General features: G+C 36.4%; 1 protein-coding gene across 3 annotated transcripts in view; it reads left to right on the top strand.

The window, feature by feature from the left end:
* Window positions 1-18005, top strand: part of NLGN1 (neuroligin 1) — a 328188-nt gene that overhangs the window by 100754 nt on the left and 209429 nt on the right. For 2 of the 3 annotated variants that reach the window (XM_027809643.2, XM_055723666.1), the window contains one exon: window positions 15782-15841. The exons of the other annotated variant lie outside the window; for it this stretch is intronic. In XM_027809643.2, coding sequence (XP_027665444.1) covers window positions 15782-15841 — 60 coding nt within the window. The remainder of the gene's footprint in view (window positions 1-15781; window positions 15842-18005) is intronic. 3 annotated transcript variants of the gene reach the window in all.

Below are 18005 nucleotides of genomic sequence, written 5' to 3'. Positions count from 1 at the left end.
AATTTTTATTAAAAAGAGACATTTCAAATGTTGCTGGAGTAACTTCAGTTTGCCTTTCACAGATGGTAATTAACCTTTGACTAACTTAAGTATTCGTAGATGTAGGAATTTTTAATGCAGTAAATGTTACAGTGATTTTATTGTTATATCCCATACTGGAAGACTTTACCATACTATCATACCACTGAAAGAAGGAAGGAGAAATGATTTTATAAAATTTGAAATATTAGTTTACATTTATTAGTATGTCCTAAAGTTAAATTAAGTGTTTTGGAATATTTTTCTTGGTTGTCTGGCATTCTGTTGCTATCCAGTTGCTTAATCCCTCATCCTGCAAAATATTTAGGCAAAAAAAGGCATGGTTAAGGTATAATTTTACAACTTTACATTTATTTTTTAGGAAGCTCTACACAGAGCTTTAGGTACCATAAAGTGTAATTTTTAACCTAAATGAAAAGCACTAGCATTGTTAAAATATTTTTTTTAAATCGGCTGGCAACTCTCTACAGAAAATCTTCTTTCCTTCTATCCTCTTTCTTAGAGTACATTTTGAGACTTCTCTGAATTATCTTCTTTGAAATGTCTTTTGAAGGTCCTGTTCATGTAAGCAGGATGAATCCAATGACACTCACAGGAGTTACTCATGTATTTAAAGATGCTTGAATTCTTAAATCCTGAATGTTTTGTTACATTATTACGATAGCCTTGATCTCCCATCTGTTCAACATGTACCATCCTTAGGTACGTGAGGTGATTTTCATCTCCTTATTTTACTTTCTATGTGAAACTGCTCAAAGAAATGCTGCCTTTGAGCCCGAGTTGTACTGTTTTGAAAAGTTTGTTTTCTTTATAAATTATATATATATAAAAAAAACCCCACAACATTTTAAACAGCTTAATGGCTTATGATGGTAATAAAAGAACTTTCTCTTAATTTTCAACATTTCAGCATTTTAGAGGAGTAAATCAGAAGAAAGTATGTGGTCATTATGGCTTAGTATTCTGTGTTCTGCCTAGTGTATTTTTAGGAGCTGAGATTTGCCTCTGATTACAATCTCGACTTTTGTCTATTCACTAACACTATTAGTCACTCAACTAGTCACCTGGTTATCTTAAATTAATGGTGTCAATGGACATGTTTTCAGATTTGAGTTTGAAACGTCATATTTCTGGCAATGCACTGCACTAATTATTCAAATATCTTTGTTATACAGAGCATGACTTGATGCAAAAATACCATCTTCCTCATGTTGAAATCTAGGAAATCCAAAGTTTCTCGATACTTCCAGAGTTCTATAAAATTTTCCTGAAAGTTGATAGGGAAACCTGATAAGCAGGATTGTCCTACCAAATACTAATTTGTTAAGTAGTGTTGTTCACTGTCTAAGGCGCAGATGTGGTTTTGTCCCTGTGCTTTCTTCCTACTTATTCTGCCCACCCTGCCTCTTCTCCAAGACTCAATATCCACTTTTTCACCTGACACGTAACCAGGCAAACAGACGTTGACAGGGGCTGAAGGAGAACGCGCAGCCAGGAGTGTGCTGCAGGATGCCAGAACCATTTCCACTGTTCGTAGTCAGGCCAGTGCCTGTGGTGCCTGGCTTTAATGGAGCTGCTATCTCATATACAGCTGTCCTTTGCCATGCCATGGGATTTCTGTTCTACAAAATAGGTTAAACTGGGAAAATCTGTTCCATTCAATATTTGTGCTCTTTGGCAGTTTCTTATTTCTGGACCTCATCAACCAAAAGCATGAAGGTGGTAAGGAAGATGGGAGCTGTTAGCTTTGGTCCCCGTTGTACTTCGGGGGAGATATTCATGTGTTTAAGTATGACTTCTATGTAATGCAGCTTGCAAGACTAGTCTCTAGTAAAGAACTTGGATATATATTTACAGACATTCATTGTGACTCATCAAGTAAATCATACTCATTTTCCAAATTAGTGCTGTATGCCTATCAAATATATACTTTCCAGACAGCTGTGGTCCATTAAATATATCATTTTCTTTTTAAGAAAATTAAAATTTGAAGTTAAAGTGAAACTTTGGGGCAAATTGTTAGCAGAAGGAGATTGGGACATTTTTCAAATGAGAAATTTTAGTGGGTATAAAATTAAGTTTGTTTTGGCTTGAGCAAGTGGTTGTAAGAAGACAGATTTAAATGGAACCTCTTGCTACCAAAATGGTACATGTTTCTAGATATTTATTCTCCCTTCATAGGTCCCAGTAATGTAATTTTTGCTCTGAGGGATGATGGGAGGGCAGGGTCTTAGGAACTTTTAATTCAAGCTTGAAACCCAACATAGGCTCTGCAGTTTATTGTTTGACATAATAGATATGACAGACACAACTGGTTGGAAGACTTTAAAGGTTCAGTGAATTTTACATATGACGCATACTTATTTGAATCACCCATCTGTGCTTTCAATGATGTGCACTAATTATTCAAGACAAAGTATCAGACTAACATATAGGTGTAATGCTACACAGTATATTCACTTTAATGAGAGTTTATAAATTCATGTCTGCATGAAATGAACTCCACACAAAAATTAACAATGAACTGACAGGTTTTACAAAACTATAAAATTGATCGTGTCAGGAAATGAAATAAAAAAAATCTTACTGTGTTTCATATGAGGGATGTGTACTCCTCACCACCCATGTCAATTTAAATCTAATCTCTGGAAATTGGGAGAGGGATTCACCTCCAGATAAGACAATGTCATGTAGGAGTTACCTTGTAGCTGTCTGTGTGAGCCAACTATCTAAACACCCGTTGCGGTTTGAGGAGAGATGGTGTAGGAGAGCGCCAATGTTCGTGGTGCCTACAGCTGTAGGGGTCTACATGTTGGCTACATGGGGTGTATTATCTGCATGGTCCATAAGTATTGAAAAGTCCATTATCAACATGGTCCTTGGTCATGTAGACACCGAACTTGCATGGGGGGGAACTACATTTAGCCTTTAAAGGTCATAACTCCTAAAATTCTAGCTCCCTTGAGTTTGGACATCCTGCTGCAGAACTTAAATCACTAATGAAATGCCAGTGCATTCTGCCTTGCTCACATTATGGCATAAATCATTTTTTTGTTCATCAGTGGTACCAGTGAAAGACACTGGCCTAGAGAATGGCACTTTAAAAACCAAAGGTTATGCTGACACTGTGAAGAGTGATATATTTGATTGCAACTTACGTTAGGCTCCTTGAGTAGTTCTAAGCTAGCTGTTGCGTTGTTACTCCCAGCTCTTCAACAGAATTACAACTGTCACTGAAATTTAAGCTTCTGTGTATGTTATTCAGACAGCAGGAAAGCCAGCTCAGGTGTGATTTCCTGGTGTCAATCCTACAGCTGTTGTTGGGGAGCAGCCTCTGGCGATGAATAGCTGCAGTCTGCTAAAATTCACAGCCGGTGGGAAATCTGCAAAACTCAGAAGTTATTCTTATATTAATGGCATGTGAAGAGTTGGGATGAAGTCAGAGGTTAAGCTGAAAGGCTTGCAGGGAAGGAGAATGGCCAAGAAGTCATCCTGTAACTTCTATAAAAGCAGCTCCAAACTGAGGACACAAGCCTAGCTTCAGAATGCAATCATTTGGAACCTAGTCCAAACCCACAATGAATCATAACCTGACATATAAATAGTTTTAACTTACAAATAATGCTAATTGCAAAGTTGTTGCTAGTGCTTTACACTGAAACATAAATCAACTCTCCTTTTTAATAGTTTGTGACAATATAAACCTATTAACCTTCTGTTAAATGAAGCAGTTTGTTCATGTTTTGTCTATATAGGAGTCTGATTACATCTGTAATTGTTACTTAAAGAAAGTGTAAGACTGCATAACAGTGATACAAGAATAGAACTATTCTATCAAAAACTTTTAATATTAAAAGACTTACTGGATATCATTGATCCATGATCCTTACCAGTATTGTTTCCAGAAAAGCAGATTTCACCAATAAAAGTAAACACAGTTTATTATTTTGGGGGAGTTTCTATCAGTAATAAGTTGCTTTTCTTTTGCTTTCAAACTATTACGTCTGCATCTACTCTTTCTCCATCAGATACATTTTTAAGTCTCACAATAGCAAAGAATATAGATGTCATCTATGCCCACGTATATTTCTAAAGCTTTTTCCTCCATCTAAATCACAAAGTTAATATACACTTAGCACATCTATATATCTGAAGGAATGAGTTAAAAGCTCTCAGAATCTGTAGAAGTTAATTTGATTGTTCCCATTTGTCTACATTAAATACCCTGCGTTTACAGTTTAGTTAATCTTGTAGCTGAAGAGCTGGAATTAATTTAACACTACCAAAATTCTACTCAATCCCCAATGCTAACAAACTAAAATCTTAAACAAAAATTATAAATTTAAAATTTTGCCTCCTGCTATGGAAACTATTCATTACTGATGCTGAAATGAAAACAAGGACTGAGATTATCTGTTCCGTTGGGTCCATAAGCAAAAGCAATTTTTACTACCCCAGAGGAACAGGATGTTAGCTGTCTATTACAGGAGTTACTTTAACTTTCCCCAGTTTGTTTGGTAGCTTGGTAGTGTAAAGCATTGTTCTGGTGTTAGTAGTTCCCTATGCTTGCTGTAGGCATCCACCCTGCTCAGCAGGACAGAGCTTGGATCACCACAATATTTTTGCAGTAACTTTAGTTGACTTGCGAAAGTTGTTATAAAATTTCCATAACTTAGTTGTTACAAAATGCCATATTTAATTTAGTTACTGGTTTTGTTATCAAAAGGACCTATGCGTGAAACTTTGGGCCATTATTATAATTTAGTAGTTCACACTGTTTGTGTAAATCCTCTATATTTGTTAGGGAAAAGAAAGTACCTTTTACCCCACTAGAGTCAGCTTTAAAACAGAGAAATATAGCTCGATATAACCCCCCCAGTAACTGTGTCCATACTGTGATCCTAAGCAAGTAAACTTCTGAGAAGGAAAATAAATCACAATAGAAGTAAGAATAACTTTTGTCCAATGCTGGGAAATGTTATGCTTTTATCTGCTGCACACTTTGTCGCTTTCCTTCAGAAAGCAAGGTTATTGTCAGCATATAAAGAATTAGAAATGTCATATTGTCCCAAACTCGTCAACTCTCATCTAAATGGCTGTTGTGAAAATAGAAGCAAGGGCTATTGTAACATTTTGCCCTTAAATTTGCTATGCTTTTTGTAAATAATACATTGTAGTCACAGACTTGACATTTTGTAAATCTATTTTATGTTGACTATCATTTCCCGATCACCAACTTCTAAGTTAAGGTATTCAATTATTAAATAGTAAGCATGAAAGCAAAGTTTCTACTGGAAGGGTTTCAAGCCTTCTGTCCATATAAGAGTCGACAGTAGCTGTGTAAATATGTGGTCCCAAGTACCACCGCCTGCCTGTAAGTTCTGCTAGATTAGAAGTGATGTGCTGATTTCCTTTCATGCTCCATTCAGTATAAGGATTTTATCTATCCATTTGGGAATCCTTAATATAACATGCAGAGTACTTCAACTGTAGTTTCAAAACAAGTACCATGCTAATACTGAAAACATGTCAAAATGAAAATGATTTTTCTTATGACAAGTATTTGATCCCACTAATCTTCAAGTACTGGCTGTGCTGTTCGTGTTTTGTGACTGCTCCGTTGCTGAGATGTTTTGAGTTTTCCTGCCTAAAATTATGCTCTTCTAAAAATACAGTATATAAATACAAGAAAATAAGTGAGGCCAGGCACTTTTCTTCTGACGGCTTTTTACATAAACACTGCCCCCTCAGTTCTCCCATCACTGCTTCTCAGAGCTTGCACTTTGATTCTGTCAAAAGGTGTGGTAATGAAAGCAGATGTAAATATGTTTCTAAAAGCTGGTGACCACAGTCCCAGTTAAATGGTCTTCTAAGGATAGTTTGAATAGTGGAGAAACATTTGATCTGAAGTATCTCTATTCCTTTTAAGATACAAGTTAATGGAAAGATCGCAGTTCTGAACACCAGATTATTAGTATCAGTATTTATTTTTAAATGTAGTTATATTTCAATAATGCTCAGAGCTTTAAAGCTGTAGGAAGAATCTCCCTGTGTTAAAAATGCATATAGGAGAAACTGCCTGTATTTGTGTGTGCGTGCATATATTTATATAGTCATATATAACTAAAACAAATCATCCACCTTCACTTTCCAGGAAGAAACTTTGTTATGTGAATGTTTGACAACATTTAAATATGATTATATGTGCAGATAGATGTAAAGTATCTGAAGTGCTATCTCCCATTGAGATCTCAAGAGACAAACCTGGGTATGATAGAAAGAAAAAGGGAACTGTGGCTTAGGTACCATCATCAGCATTAGATGGCTGGGAAGTTCTGGCTAACGCTGAAGAAAGGCCTTTGCAATTAATGGTGGCGGATGCAGTTCCATCTAGTTTAGCCTACTGTGAATGACTCAGCATACATGACATCTACCTTGGTCGCTCACTACAGAATCAGATTTTCTTTGCACTACTCAACACAGCAAGAAATGCAGTGACGTGGAGTTAATATGAGGGAATGGAAAAGCTGAGGAACAAGGTGTTTGCCTATAAACTCCCTGCCTTTCTGCCTGCTGATGTTTGCAAGGAGAGGGTCGGACTGCCGTCAGCTGTACAACATGAAATATTCTCCTCCCTTTTACCACTTTTCTAAAGAAATTCAGCTCTGTGAGGTAGCTGGAAAATTAAGTTTTACTGATAGTGGCTCATTCAGAAACCTAAAAAAATAAGCCATGTATGTTATGTATGATCTGTATGGTATGTAAACCATAGAGTGTGGCTTTTTAGATGGTAAAATACTGCACAGGTTGCAGCGGTACAGTGAATTATATAGAGCTCAAAGCATGTGGCTTAAAACCAGATGACATGAAGTACATTGGGGAAAGGGGTAGGAGAACTTATTTCATTCCAAACTCTATATGAAAATATTATGCACAATTAACTTGATTTTCTCTGCAATGTTCAATTACATGGTTACATGAAGGCCATTTTACTCTGCTATTTGGGCTATGAAACTGGGTCTCAGGAGAGCTGGACTGTATGCTCAGCTGTGCCATAAACAAAACTGTATAGCTGCTGTAACACCAGCCCCTGCAGTTAATAGAATTAGCCTGGGAGAAGGCTTTCCAGCAGAAGGCAAATTGAGAGTGTTTGTCCATAGCAAAGGTAATTTTACTTGTGCAAGAATCCCAAAGCGCTCTCACCTGCCAAGACTGCTGTTCTGGGCTAATTTCTTTCCAGAGATATTTGGGGCAAAATTACAAAGGTTACTTGTCCAGTTGTTGTTTTGGGCTGAGAAGAGAAGGGGACAATGAAATAAAAAGTAAAATAAGATGGATTTTTTTAAAAAAAGTATGGTTTAAATTATATTTTGGTAGTTAAGAGCTTGTGGAGAATGCTTTCTGATAGCTTGTCTTATTGCTGTAGACAACCCCTGTCTGAAAACAATAACAAAAAAATCACAAAAGCAGCAAAAAACCAAACCTTAGCAGTTTTACCTAAATTAATGGTGGCTTTCTCAGCTGTGTCTCCTCATATATCCTTGTATGAAAGATGCATTTACTGCATCCCTAACTTGCACTGTTATTCCAGCAACACTATAGAGAACTTTGAAAGAAAGTAAAGATTAATGTTGGTATATTAATAGCAATTGTAAACCTCCCTTTTGGAACTGTAAATTTGCATCTTAAAATTATAAATTTTCAGTTCTATTGCATGAACTAAATATGATAGCTATTTTTAAGCTTGTGGTCTCAAGTGATTCCATATCTTCCATAAAACTAAGAAGCAATTTGATCATGAGAGCTGTAGAAAATGGAGGTTGAATTTTGTTTGTAAACAGACAGAAAATACATTTATAAAAACCAAAAATTTATTTACAGAGCTTTGGTAGTATGTGGAAGAGACTGAAATTATTTTTTTTAATTATTATTAGATTTATCCACAGAATAACTGAGGGAAGTCAGAAATTTGCGATACTCATTTCTGCTTAGCTTTAACTCCTGAGCTCACCTCTTGGCCCAGATGTAGTTGGGAGCAGTTCTGTTAATGATACTGGATCTATCTTTATGTTATTAGGAGGTTTATCCTGTTGCCTTAAGAGAACTTACTTGTAGACTTAAAGTTAAGCATGTGCATAAGTGTTTATTAGGATTTGGATTGTCATCATTACCTGGAGAGAGAGAGAATTGACTCATGATCTCGAAGCTCGGGTGATGGCACAGCTGTGTAATGTTGCATTCAATTCATTACAGCAGTGTGTCACCATGCAATATGAGTATCTGTAAACCAACATGAATTATTAATGCAAGTAAAATGTTAAAAGCTGTATGAACTTGTGATATAAGCAAGTGAGGTGGCACTGGAGTGGTAAATACTGAAGATAACAGCCATGTAACAGCTTACAAATTTCATTTTTCATGCCTGTTACCTGCCCATCCCTCACTTCTGGAGCTCTGTACTGCAGCTGTGGTGTGTGTCCCCTGTGCCAGCCTTGGCCAGCAGAGTCTTGGTCTGTTTGAAGCATTCTTTTTCTCATGTATAATTCTAATGGGTGGGACAGCCACTGCTTTACCGTAAGTGCCCATTCCTTTCCTTAATTTCAGTGAAAAGAAAATGAATGAATGACTTTCATTCCTCCTTCCCCTATCCACTGTAACTGTTTTACTTCCTGTTGGTTAGAGCAGAACTCGGAGTGGTTCAGAAGCTACGATGCGTAGAATAATTATCAGATTGCTGGCTCTTCCACTGAATTGCTGCTTATCCTAAGTATATTCCATGCATGAGCTATGTTTTCATTGCAAGCCTATAAGGATTAGCAGGTAGCTCACCTAGGATATTAGCTTTGTATTTTATGGAAAGTTTTATGGACCTGTGCTGTCTTTGAACCTGTCTTGGCAAATCTCATTCATCAGAGCAGTACCACTGTGTCTGCACTGCTGTGCCAGGGCAGAGCGGAGCTGAGCTTTGCTCATCCAAAATTCTATCTGGCAGGACACTGTAAGGGTGCCGGCGCAGGCAGCCAGCCAGATGGATGAGGCATGCAATCTGTGTGCCTCTTCAGGGTTGAGCCCGTCGGCTGTGGATGGGGGGCCCAGGGGAGCATGGCTCACCCAGTGATCTGTACTTATCCTGCCTACTTTTCTAGTAATACTGCATGACTCTGCGTAAGACATATCATGTAAGCAAAAGCCTCTAGAAAAGTGAATTGGATTTATGGAGTGGCTTATTGCAAGGGAAGGGGCTTTAAAGAGAGCCTGAAATGAAGCTTGGTTTGGGCTGCTCTCCACGGGACACGTGAGCATATAAAGTGTCTTCACCTCTGAGGATACATAGAATTTCAGGCTGTGCATAAAGTAGGAAGCAGAGGAGTCAAACTCTCCCTATGTTTCCAAATTCGGATCTCATTGAAATTCACACAAATCTAGTGTTCAGTAATGAAACTCTTCAGATTTAAGGGAAATTAAGACACAGCTAGTGTGATTAACCTTGTGAATAAAAAGGTTTGGAATTAGACATTCTTTCTGTGTGACATTACAGCAGTATGCTGTTATAAAGGACACAGCAGGAGTTAGTCTTGGAAGTGTCATAATAGCTTCTTTAGTGACAAAGCATTTATACATGTAAATTTCCAAAGAAAGTTGGCAACCCTTTTGTGGGTTCAATTTGCACCTGTCATTCACTTGCAGATGCAAATTTGAATTACTTGCAGCCTTAATTAAAGAACTTGATTGTCATCACAAATCAGGTAGTAAGATGTGAAAAAACGGAGGTTTGTGCCATCATTTGTTGTTAAAACATGAGTGCAAATGTTTTCATCCAAAAGCAAAGTTGACCAGAGCTTTGCCCTGCTAATAAGTACAAATACTAAAATAAGAACAATATGGAAATAAAAGGGATTTAAGTGGGAAAAACAATGAGAAAAGATGTGAGCATGTGGTGAAAGCAAGACAGTAATAAGGGAAATATTATAAAGTATATATTTTTTTATATATATTTACTAGTGTGACAAAGTATAATCAAGATTTTTTCCAGTTAAATGTTTCTTAAGACCCAGCTGCCTTTTGTACCTTCCAAATTTCTTTTCTGTAAGGAATTCAGGTTCTTGTATTTTAGCTGAGAGTTTTCTAACTTTCAATTTGATTAGTTTGGTGGTAAGTTTGATGATAAGATGGTTTTATAAAGTTATTAATCAGATGACTATTTTGCTGTATCTTTCCAAATTGTCATTACATTCATAAGAAAAAATTTTATATAGTTATGTTTTGATTTCAATATATAAAAATTGGATTTTTGAATTCTCTTCACTGAAAATGTTGAGGTCTGGAGATTGTTAATTATAAGTCATCATTAATATCTTCTAAATTAAAAACAGGAGATAGGTACAACGTGTTATTGGGCCTCAGCTAACATCTGCTAGACTGTGGTAATTCAGCATAGATTTTGTTGTGGTTTTTTTTGAAGTTGGAGTGTGTGTTGCATAAAAATGATAGTTGAAATAACAAAGGACTGGTTATTTTATATTTGGATCTGAGGGTAGAGCCTAAAAAGGTGATACAATTTCACCTCACAAATCTTCAGTGATCAATTAAATAATGAGATAATGATGAAGAAATAGCAACGGATGGATGGAGGCACTTATCTAAGTCTAAAGATAAATATATAAATGTATTTAACATGTGCACTACCAGATTCCATGGTGTTGCAACTCACTTAGTGAATTTTTCTAATACTTGTATTATTTCTGCAGTTGGCCTTAATCTCATTTCTTTCCCTTTCTATTGATCAGACACCTTAATACAAAGAATGATTATTACTGTGGTGATTCTGAAATTGCTAGATCCATGGAGTCAACTTAATGTAAAATGTCCTTTTTTTCTTTCACACTTTTCTCATTACTGAAGGAAAATATATTGGCCTGCACAATGACTGTATACATGAGTACAGATCTATTAAGTTTTGAGGATTTGAACTGTTGTTTTACAAAATGGTGTCAACATGTAGTGTGACTTTTTTACGCTGAATAGCTTTTTCAAGCCAAAAAGCTAATGACATCCCCAGCTTCCATGCCTCCCACACACAGGCAGTCCAAAAGGCCACAGATAATTTCTGCCGAATCAAGACCATAAAGAGAGAATTTATAATCAGCTTTAATATATTTGGGAGCTAAACCACCTTAGTCCTTCATCAAAAGGAATGATAACACCCAGAATTAATACAGCTAGATTTAATTATTTCTGAACGCATATTTCTGAACTCTTTAGCTAACTGGACAGGAGGTATGTTATTGCTCTTACTTTGAGCAGAGGAAAGTCACCTGCAAGCATACAGTAGTCAACTATCGAGACTTTAAAATGTGTCATGTTACTTCCTTAACATTGATTGCAATACAAATAGAATAAATATTTGAATAATACTTTAAATAATGTAAGAACTGTTTTTAAATCAAATGAGTAGAGGGTTTGTTAAGATTGCCTCCTGCACATAGCTTTCCTTTAGCTTTTGTAGCAAGACTATTCATTGCCTTTAGGAGATCTAAAATGTAGTAATCACTTCTTCCGCTAGCTAAACCAACTTAGGGGTCTACTTTCCCATTAGCGTTAACGAGAGTTATGGGTATGCAGCAACATGAGACTAAATGAGACTAAACCTTAGAGAGCCTCTTGATAAGTAAATCATCTTTGTGTCAGCATTTTAGAGGCTTTAGTATCCTCTTTTCCGCCCATTATTTATGGTACCTGATTACTCTGTTGACATTGAGTATTTATTACATAAACTTTAGCTAAAATTTAGGCCATCTCAATAAGGTAGTGTATCTATTTGAAGGCTTATGTCTTATACATTGTAAAATGGTCCTTTTGTAATGGATGCCCATTTTTGTAAGTGAAATTCTCAGAGGAGGAATAAGTGGGCCTTCACAGAAGGTGAAGACAAGCTATAGTGGAAAGTAACCGTGGACAAAAGACTTTGGGCAATCATAATTCTGTAAAATGCATACTCTTCTTTTGTTTAATTGGCTTCTAGTGTATTATGCTTTAGCATCAGTATATTAAGATTAATTTCTGTTACTTGAAAAGAATATTCATATTATGGAAGAACCCCAAAGAATCATATAATGAATTGACAGACAGGGCTAAAGAAATAAATCTAGTTGAGGGATACATTTAATTTACAAAACCATAAACTTTCTATAGAATATTAATTAAAACTTGTAGAAAATAACTGAAAATTACACACCTACTAAAGAATTTCAGGCCTGACTTATTTTTACTTAAAAGTGTTATGGCTGCTATATTTTATAGGATCTTTCCATAAGATTTTATTTTGTTTATCTGATAGTGATTTCAGCATGTTTTCCTGTTTAAGGACTCAAGACGTCAGTCTTTCCTTATGATCATAGAGACACAGTGATGTTGTTAGTCAGTGTAGTCTGTTAACCAAAGAGTCGGAAGCAAAAGCTATTTCTTACTGATTTTAGAATGAGAATTACTGGTGAAACGGGTGGAAATCTAATCCAGAACTTCTTTTAAAGATTTCAGAAAATTTCTTCAGCAGCCATACATGAAATGGGCCACGCAGCACATAAACAGTCAAGCTCAGAGCTCTGCTTACTCTTTGAGGATTCAAGATCGAACCACTGGATGTTGCTGTATGCCATTTTAGACAGCTGTATGTACAATGACTCTTGAGCTGGTGTTTCTTTTAGGGACTGCAGAGCAATTTACAAATACAAATTAAGATTCACAATATCCCTATATGTATAGGTGAAGTACAGATATAATAGGTAAGTAGTTTCATGCCTGGTGCATAAGGACCAAACTCTGCTTTGGTTTCTAGACCTAACTCCTAGAAGCCGAAAATCTGCCAGAAGCGTTTTGGTTTATATTTCTTTAAGTTAGTTGTTGCTGAGATGTAATGAATATGGCCCATTATATTTGCAGACTGGAGTGAACTTGTGGCAGAAATCGTGTCTCATCTCTTTCTTAACAGAGTGCTTTCAGTGGTGCCTGGTGTGTCTGCCACATGTCTGCACCAGGGGTGAGTCATCCTGCTCAGGGGACATGGCAAGCAGAGCCCCCGTATTGTGAATTACATATGTAGTGGTATTAGAAGGCATGTTTAATCTATGACAACTCAAAAATAGGTCAGCCTGTTTGCAGAAGGAATTGTCAAGCATTGGAACAGGCTGCCCAGGAAAGTGGTTGAGTCACTGTCCCTGGAGGTATTTAAAAGACGTGTAGATGTGGCACTTAGGGAGACGGTTTAGTGGTAGACTTGGCGTGCTGGGTTGATGGTTGGGCTTGATGATCTTAAAGGGCTTTTCCAACCTAAATGATTCTGTGGTTTGATGTTTATAAGGAAGGTGGTCTGCTGTGGTTTTTTATTATTATTGTTTTCAGAGAAACTCAGAACTATATAAATAAAAAAATCACCCAGGTTATTTTTAATAGCTAGCCCCAGTTATGCTTCAATATATTGTAAAATCCGAGATCGTATGAGATTAGTCTTTTGCATTGTTATGTTTGATGCACTGTGTAACTTCTGTTGAGATCTGGAACCAAAATACCTCACAAAGGCTAGCTATTAAAAAAAATAATATGTAAAATTCATTATCTTGGTTTCATCCAGAAAAGAAATTGCCCCTCTCTGTGCAAGTTATTTGGAGAAATGTGTGCTGTTTGCCTTTCCAGATGCTACTTTGTTCCTTTCTGGTGACTTTAAAAAATTTAAAAGATAACAAGAAGCCATTAAAAATGTGTACGTATATGTATATATCTATCTATCTTTGGCTGTGTCTGGCTCTCCATTATTAAGTGCATAGCTCTGTTAAATCCATAGCTCTTAAAGTTCTTAATTTCATTCTTCCTGTTCACCATGCTGAAAACCCACCATGAAATTATTTTTATTCTTTCCATACATCTTTTACTTTTCTGGTTTTATTCTTTTAGAACTAAAGTTGCTATGGTATGAGAATGATGGGCAGCAAGACATTGAGTGTGTGCATTTGGATCGGGTCACATTATCTAGAGAGCATATATTGTAAGGGTTGTATTCAGGGCTTGTATTAGGAAAAGCTATTGCATCACCAAAGCTCTGTGCTAAACAGAGTGATTGTTGCAGATGTGACTATGAAAATGCTCCTGTTTAATTTATGATGCATAATTCTAGTGTTCTGTATTTAGAATGAGTTTAAAACTATACTCCTGACTGATGCAGTAATTAAGGTATTCAGCTTTGGTTTTTTCAGTAATATGGTCCAGTTCCTACGTTCAGTTAAAATCTCATGGTATTTCATGGGTTGTTTCTGTTTCTCAAATCCATGTACCTGGTACAAACATTTTATGAATGTCTTTTGTTAAATGCATCACTTAGATATGTGGTATTTTGCCTATAAACAACAGGTTTAATGCTGAATGACTACTATCCTGTAAAATAACAGAGCTAGAGAAAGCTTTCTAAATACAAATATTTTAATACTCCATAATGCTTAGAGTTAATGCATGTCTCTTGCCTACATCTACTGCAAATATCAACACATACTGTTCATCTCCTTTTTGTTGTTGTTTTTGTCTATTGCTATTTTATGCATGAGAAAGTTCTTGGTTTTTACTCTGTGCTTGGCTGGCTTTTTCTTTTTTTGTTACTTAGTCCTGTGTTCGTACTGATTGCTTTTTTTGCATGCAAATTACAGAATGTCATGGAAATGAGAGAGCTCTGTAAAAAAAAAAAAAAAATAATGCTGAGTTCCAACTGTCTTTTGTGCGTAAGTGTGTAAAATGACGTAGAAATATTTTCAGAATGGCCTTTGACTTTCCTTCTGGTGCATATTTTTATTACTTGGTAAAGGAGCAGGTGTTTTTCCTGTTGGGAAAGATGATGAATCTATTAATACTTGTTAATAATACAGGTGCTGGGCATGAAAGAATTTTGTCTTGCCATCTATTTATAGAAATAAGGAATTACAATATCATGTGTCTTGCCCAAGCTAAAACTTAAATATTCAATGCAACTTTTGTATACAGTGCATGAAAGCCTGGCCCCATTGAAATCAATGGCAGAAATCATTGTCTTCAGTTGGTCTAGGATTTCGCTCTTGTTTCTAGTTTATGTCTGGATTATGGATTTTCATGTTTCTTTATAAATATCACAGCAGGTAGTCAAAGGTTTCAAGGGAATCTACAGTTCTATATAAAAGAGAATGTAATGAGTGTGTCAAAAGAAAAAAAAAGTCAAACCCATGCTTATCTTTGTAAAGCATGAGCTGAAATTGAACTCAGAAATGTGAATTAGCATTTCACAGAAAATATTGTTTTAACCAACTGTCAAGACATTTATTAGCCACCTTATTGCGTCAAATGCAAGAGGTAATTTGGCAGTTCTTGTCTCCATTATTCCTAATAACAACAACAACAAAAAAACAATTAAATTAAGTGGATAAATATAGTTTATGGTGGGTATGCTTTTAGTAAACAAGCTTTGATTCTTCATTTAAAAACAATAAAGCACTGGGCACTCTTTGATTCTTGTGCAAGATGTTTCTAATAGCAATACCCCCTAGGGAAGGTTTTGCTTTAATGTTTGAAAAACGTAATGAAAAATTGGTTGATATAAACTAAGATTTCCCTCTCTGCAAATGTTTTTCTTGAAACATCCATGGGATTTTAATATTCACTGTTTTTTTCTTCAGTCTTGTATATTCTTGAATTGTCTTTTTTCCTCCATTTTCTCCGTTCTCAATCCTAGGTCCCCTTACAAAGAAACAGACAGATGATTTAGGTGATAATGACGGTGCTGAAGACGAAGGTATTTTTTTGCCGCCAAACTGATTTGCATGACAAGGATCCCTGAAAATCTTTTTACTCCCCTCTTTTTTTGACTTCTTGTCTTCTTTTGAAGAGTTTTTTTTTTAATTCCCATTTTTGATGTGTTTTGTCTTCTTGCTTGTTGTATACATATATATATTTTTAATTTTTTAAAAGAAAGAATGTTGTTAATTTCTACGTTTTGATACAAAACAGTAACGATATTTAAAGAGGAGGGTTTTTTGTTTTCTTGAAATGGACTTTTGATATGTTGCATCCCACCTTTTGACTGAATTTTGTCCATACTATTTAAACTAACACTCTTTTAAAGTTTCTCTGTACACCTTTTTGCATGTTTTCTAACCCTATGTATTTCACCACGTACAAAGACGTTTCTTTTTTCACTGACTGATCTCGGTTTGATAAACATATAAAATGTTGTTTATAAAAGGAAAACTACAGAAAATTCTTAGAAAGTGTCTCTTAAGCAACTGACTTCCCCCAAATACAAAGCCTTCTGCATTTACATGGCCATGAACAAATAGAACTAAATGCAAGACGACCCCACCTCCCTGCAGAAGAGAGGTAGGCCCCCACCGCAGGCAATATTTGCAGTTGGTGAGGCTCTGTGCAGCACCAGTGAATACAGTAGAGCTAAACTGGTGTCATCCAGGGGAATCTGATCCCTTCTGTTTTCTACAAGCATATAAAGATGCCTGTCTGCTTGTGGTGACCCTTAGAAAACCCTATTACCAAGTAAAATCGAAAGTGTGAAATGTCAAGCATATTATTCTGTTTATGAATTATGTCTGTTAATTGTATAAGCTATGCAGATTTGATATTTTTTCAGGGCTATGAAAATGGTAACAAGGGGCTCTTTCTCCTGAGCAGTCTCATCCCTTCAAGTAGATGTGCTTCAACATTCTGAATCTTAAACACATACTTTGTATATTTTATGGTCAATGGGTAAAATAAATTACCATATAAGACTAGTAGAGTTGCTACTTGCTTCTCTCTTAATATCTGGGGTCTTTTTTTTTGCCAGATATTAAGATGAAGCTTAATTTGTAGACTGCAAGGCTCTTAATTAAGAAATTTTTCATTACACAGAACATTAATTATTTTACTCAAAGAGAAACATGCAGTTTTATCACAAAGGATGAAAGAAGGCAAATATGAGCATTTAATTTCTTACCCAATAATTTAACAGAGACTTTAGAAATAAACCCACAAATCTATACATCTGATTTACGATCCTCTACTGAATGTGTATGTTAAGCATATGAATGAAAGCCCACTACTTGGCCTAAGATTTGAGAGAACCTAATTGAAAATCTCCTTTGAAAGTTGTCATATGTTGCGGTTTAACCCAGCAGGCAGCTAAACACCGCATGGACACTTACTCACCCTCAACACCCCCACCCCCCGAAAAATAAGGGAAAATAACAATGATAAAAGAATATATGAAAAAAGGCATGCACAATTCAATTGCTTGTCACCAGCTGACTGATGGCCAGCCTGTTCCCAAGAGGTGGCCCCCATCCAGCTTCCCCCTAGTTTATATACAGAACATGAGATCATATGGTATAGGATACCCCTTGGGTCAGCTGGGGTCCGCTGTCCCACCTGTGTCCCCTCCCAGCTCCTGGTGCCCCCAGCCTGCTCACCGGTGGGGTAGTGCAAGAAGCTGGAAAGTCGTTGACTTAGTGTGAGCCCTGCTCAGCACCAACCCCACCACCAGTGCGTTATCAACACCATTCTCATCCTAAATCCAAAGCACAGCACTGTGCCAGCTACTAGGAAGAAAATTAACTTTGTCCCAGGCAAAACCAGGACGGGCGTCTTTCAGAGCGAAGTGTGGTAATTCAGATCCACTTCGCCCTGTGTGGCCAAATCATTTCCACGTTAGTTCCCGACAAACTATTGCAAGGGGCGTTCTGGTGTGTTCTCCAAGACCTGTGATACTGAATTAGCCATTGTGAAAGTTACACTGTCTTGTTTTAACTATACGTTTTAAGAAACCATTTGAAACCCGGGTTATTCATCCAGTGGACCTTAATGGCTCTCCTAAATTGCTGTATAATTGCCAAGACAGATGCTAATGGCTTAACATTTGTTGAGTCCTTCTCTGCTTAGACACACTTAAGGAGACTCCCCAGTTTGCT

This window comes from Falco cherrug, chromosome 11, assembly GCF_023634085.1.
Source record: "Falco cherrug isolate bFalChe1 chromosome 11, bFalChe1.pri, whole genome shotgun sequence".
In the NCBI taxonomy this organism is placed as follows: Eukaryota; Metazoa; Chordata; class Aves; order Falconiformes; family Falconidae; genus Falco; species Falco cherrug.
Note: the sequence above shows the minus strand (reverse complement) of the source record. Positions and strands in the feature narration are given on the sequence as shown.